The sequence below is a fragment of the Eufriesea mexicana genome, unplaced genomic scaffold, assembly GCF_001483705.2.
Source record: "Eufriesea mexicana isolate 0111107269 unplaced genomic scaffold, ASM148370v2 scaffold2458, whole genome shotgun sequence".
Taxonomy (NCBI): domain Eukaryota; kingdom Metazoa; phylum Arthropoda; class Insecta; order Hymenoptera; family Apidae; genus Eufriesea; species Eufriesea mexicana.
The window spans coordinates 256,898-261,903 of record NW_016910551.1 but is presented as its reverse complement, the minus strand read 5'-3'; the positions used below and the strand labels follow the sequence as shown (position 1 = coordinate 261,903).

The window sequence follows — 5,006 nt, the reverse complement described above, 5'->3', positions numbered from 1 at the left end:
AGACATAATTTATAACGAACTTAGGACTAGGGATGAGCGAATTAAAATACATCTAAAGAAATTGTACAACTTATGTAGGAATTGCTCGTAAAGCATCTTGTAGCTTTTTCCTTGCAAGAGCAACTCTGTCCTCTTGCCTTTTGATGTCTTCGTCAGCTATCGAGACTGCCTAAAACAAAGTACGAATTAATTTGTTGATTTTACTTCGGTAATAATTACGTTAAAGGTTTGGTTTACACCGTCACTATTGTTTTTGTCGATATACCCTTTCAAACCTCCAGTACATAATTATTTACATTCCGCAATAGGGTGTTTGATTATATGGGTGAGTGTATTAAACACGTAACACGAGTTAATTTTAAGGTAAGCACCCTATTTCGTATCTAAATATCTATTCTACCTGTACGAGGGGTTGATCGGGATTAAGAAATACCCCGGGATTCTTCTCTAAAGCTGTCTTCGAACCCGTTTGTCCCGTGACTGGTTGAGACGAAACGTGTAGCGCGGTTGCAACACTTTGAAGCAGTGTTTCTTCCGTAATATACGGACCCACTGGCTTCAAACTTTTTGGTAAGTCCATTGCGTCGAACTCAAATCCGTCTGGATCACATGCCCTTAAACCTTCCAAACGTTTTTCCCAAAATAACTGCAAGATTGAAAAGACAGATTAGGTACGGTTGATAATAAATATTTATATGAAATGGTAACATTATTGTGTATAAAATGATAGTACTTAACACGCATAAGAATAATCTAATCACAAAAGCAAGATGTATTTGCTTCATGGCACAAGCAAAATGATAATATAGAGTTAAACGTTGTGAATTTTCCAAGAAAATAAACTGAATGCATTATATTCCAATCGATAAGAGATGAAGAATACATGACAATAAAGAACTTAATAGTCTATACATTACACTAAAGATATGTTGCTTGTGATTCTGATTTTCGTGAAATGTTTGCGCAACAAGGAACTTTCTAACGAAACATGCACTACATAACTGCCTTTAAAATAGCTGACAATTATGGATGGCTACACATAAACATTTTGTACAAAACATTGTACATTCATTGATAGAAATGAAACACATAATCATTAATGATTCCATAAGCACATCGAACAATATGTTACCTGTTTAGGCTTATCTTGGGAGCCGTATTTGCCATCAGTTTTATCGGCTCCTTCCTAAACGAATGATTTGATGATTGAACCATGAGAACTCACAGGGAACATTAAATGCCATAATTAAATCATAAATTCTAATGACTTTTATTACAATTATTGGAAACATTGGGATATCATACATCATATGACATAACGCATATTTTTATGTACGGAGGAAGTATGATACGATTATTACTATATGATGATAGCTTTATATACATTGTGAACTTTTGTTAAATGATGTAATGAATGAGACAAGTAATTCCAAACTCAAAAATTATCTTTTCCTTCAACAACGAACATTAAAATTAGGAAATATAGATAAAATAAGTTGTAATACTTTGATTAGTACGTATATATGTACAGATAAGAAAGATAAATAATCAACACTAACCTGTTTCGGTTTTTCTTGATTTCCATGTTTGATGTCCTTCACTTTTCCTTCCTGCGTCTTGTAAATGGTGACCGGTTGTTTAAATATGGATGCCGTCTGTCTTATCGGTGGTACCAACGATGCGTCGTTTCTGACTCCGCGACTAGAAAAAAAGTGCGTGGTGCCATAAACACATATATTTCTGAGGTTAGAATCGATGACACTAAATGTTCCTGCATCGATTGTAAACTATTTAACATACATCACAAGTTTCTGCTAATTTATATATATTACAGTTAATTAATAAGTCGCGTAAAGATTTAATAAATTTTTCAAATACCACACATACCTGTAATAATAAACGTCAACCTTTCCCGTAGATGACAATTGATTTTGGCTTTTTCTCGAAGTCTCTTCCCTGGTCGGCCAATTTGTTGGTAGCGCCGATGGGTACTTCTTTTTCTCCACTGACATGTTCATTTTGCAGAAGTGTTTATTTCAACGTACATTCGCACGTTCTCCGAAATTACTTAAATAATTAGCGAGCGGGCACACGAGCCAGCTACCGGAGGCCATATTGATGCGTTCCGCTAAATTCGAGTAGGTTAGTGCAGTTATCGGTTCGAGTAATTATCTACGTGGTGGCGGTACTATCTACGCAGTTATTGAACTTCTACGCGCAATGTTTACTTCGAGCGGTACGTCAATTTGCACTATATATACAAACTGAAAGATCTATCCTACTTTTCGTTTATTAATACAAAATTTTTCACCAATGGAAAGTGCAAATTAAGAATATTTCTTTTTTGTTGGAAAAAATTCTATCTATAAAAGAATCTATTGCGTATTTGTACTGACCTACTTACATTCAAACGAATTTGTTAAAATCTCGTTTACATTTAAAAATTATATTTCTTTATTTTACCATTGTTTTCTAGAAATGAATATAGTGAAGTGAATGAAGTGAATGAAATATCAGAAAGTAGTAATACGATTTACAAAAAAATTCGAATTGTTGAAACGTTAATTATCGATCTATAGTTCGAAACTTTTCCTAACGGAATAATGGAGGGGTTAACGGAAATGAATAAAACTTCACACATATATAGATATAGATGATTTAATTGTCGAAAGAAACAATTTTCGCGTAGCTATAGGAACAACATGAACTGTGCTTGGAAAGGATTAACACTTGTCTTTTGTTTTTCACTTCTTGTTCTGGCTGGAAACGCATATTTCTCATCGCTTTCGTACACACGGAGTACAAATTGCGAGCACGGAGACACAATCCAATGAAACGCGGGAGAAAAAGTTGTTTACTTTTTATTGCGGATGTCGAATCACGATTTCGCTCTGTTCTTCCTAATGCGTCTGTGTGTAATGTGTGTATGCAACTGTATGTGGGTATGCGTAATTATTCACTGTAAAAGAATATCGATTCTGTACAAGTTAATCCATTAAAGAGATAATTAACTATTGAGTCTTCTTGAGGTATCGTTGTTTCTATTGGTCTATCATCGGAGCTGTGCTCGTCGAAAATCTATCAGCTTTTTTTCACGTTTTTCTTCCTATTCTTTTCATTGTTGCGACATATAATTCGTATCAATTTTTTTTATCTTTTTATTATTTATTTTTTTTTTCGTATTTTTGCGGCAGTATACAGCGTCGATTCTACGACGATCACAGCGAATGTAAAACGTGTGTTGTCTTCCTGTAACAAAATATAAATCTCCATTATGCATCCCCTGCTTTTACCGTTCAAAATCCGAATAATAACGCGTTATCTAGTACCCTATTAATTTCATACGCCGTCCTCACAGGCATCGAAGAAATCGTTAACCGCGTGTACTTGGCGCAATTTTATTTCTTTGTTCTGATATAAATTCAATCGCAACGTACGTGTGTCTCTCATTGATCGAGTCGCTAACAAATTAAACCTAAGGGATCGTCGTGGGACAGTCACAAAAATATTCTCGCATGAACATCTCGCGAATAAACGTGCCTAGGAGCGTAAGTAGCCCGCGTGCTTCTATTCGTGGATACGGATATAGCGTTGATGCCTCGTATGGCAGTAATGGTACGCGTTCGTGAGTCTGTTTCTCTAAAGTTCATGTTTCATACTTCGATTGATTCTTCATTGGGTACGTTTGAATTTCGTTACGTATGGACATAGGTGTGAAACTATCGTTTCCTTGCGAATGGTACAATACATAAAGTACATCGTACATAGTCCGGCATGAAAGTTGTCAAATCAGAGATTCGGATTCGTTATTAAATCGATAAGATACAAATAGATCATCACAAATACAATTCTATAGCATACGATTCGTTATTTACACAATGATCACATTTCATTTCATCGTAATAAAATTCCCAATCGCGAAACATAAGTGGATTGGTTCGATAAATATTTCCCGACCTTCGGTCCAAGCTGAATTTTCGATCAGACGCGAACGAGATACGATGTACTATAAACTTGTGCCTTGTAAAAGATACAGGGATTTTTTTTGCTTTTTTCTTTTGGCGATAACGATTACGGTACGACGGGAGAAATTTCCATCTCTTTTGTCCGTTTTACGCGCGTCTGCTATACAGAAAATGAGTCAAGAGATCAAACGTACTATTGTTTTCCTGTCAGCCTTCTTCCGTGCCTTTCGCAATTTCTCACAGTTACCGCAGAACATATAGTTACGAATGGTAGCTGCAGTACCGACATATAGAACAGCAACGAAAGAACGAAAAATTCGTAACTGAACCGTCTATGCGAGTACAAATTTTGGGGTAGGGTTATTTTTTTTTTTCTTTTCTTTTTTATACTCTTTCTCGTAATGGAAATATCGAGGGTTAGACAAAAACCCAGTTCCCTTTACACATCTTAGCACGATCGAAATTACATCGGTTCGATATAGACCTACATTCTCTATCCTCGGATTAAAACATTCTTGCTTCTACATGTTGCGTGATATACTATGTAGAACTCTGCAACACGACACACACATTCCTACTTTGACAGGTCTACATGCTAGATCGTGGTGCGTTCCGTACATACAGTTTCTCTTTCAGGCATCTCAGTTCGTTCTTTCGTCGACCATAGTAAAGCACGAGGACATCACGCGCGATGAAAATGCTAATAACATTTCACCTTGCATTTCTCACAGTCGCACGTAATGATATTTTTATCGTAAAACTCTATATTACATTAGTAACATATTACACAAGCGACTTCCCGCCTTGAAGTCGAACACAATCGCGGATCACATAATTATCCGAGCGAACATTATCACGCACAGTTCCATTCAGTATCGGCATCGTCGTCGTCGTCATCTTGGCCTATTTATAACCATGCGTTCTATACAATCTTAAATAGCTAAAACGTTCTGCCACCTTTATATATATTTATATCTATATAATGTAACTTCAGTTCGGCTCGCAGCTTCCTCTGGTCTCTCTCTCTTTCTCTCTCTCTCT

The 5,006-nt window shown here is 36.1% G+C and overlaps 1 protein-coding gene across 3 annotated transcripts; it reads right to left on the bottom strand.

The window, feature by feature from the left end:
• MBD-like (methyl-CpG-binding domain protein 2) lies at positions 1–2,114 on the bottom strand. 3 transcript variants are annotated; one of them, XM_017903635.1, is made up of 5 exons: positions 1,888–2,114; positions 1,560–1,701; positions 1,133–1,186; positions 401–646; positions 1–169 (listed from the first exon to the last, which is right to left on the bottom strand). In XM_017903635.1, the coding sequence occupies exons 1-5, from the start codon at positions 2,016–2,018 to the stop codon at positions 71–73; spliced, it is 672 nt and encodes a 223-aa protein (XP_017759124.1). In that variant the 5' UTR covers positions 2,019–2,114; the 3' UTR covers positions 1–70. The 3 variants fall into 3 exon arrangements, with proteins under 3 accessions (XP_017759124.1, XP_017759121.1, XP_017759123.1); XM_017903632.1 differs by lacking the exon at positions 1,133–1,186; XM_017903634.1 differs by lacking the exon at positions 1,133–1,186 and having other exon boundaries at positions 434–646.
• Between the last annotated feature and the right edge of the window lie 2,892 nt (positions 2,115–5,006).

Coding starts and splice junctions, on each gene's coding strand:
- MBD-like (XM_017903635.1), bottom strand. CDS start 2,018: ATGAACATGTCAGTGGAGAAAAAGAAGTACCCATCGGCGCTACCAACA. Junction 1,702..1,887: donor GTTGACGTTTATTATTACAG/GTATGTGTGGTA, acceptor CTTTTTTTCTAG/TCGCGGAGTCAGAAACGACG. Junction 170..400: donor CCGATCAACCCCTCGTACAG/GTAGAATAGATA, acceptor ACTTTGTTTTAG/GCAGTCTCGATAGCTGACGA.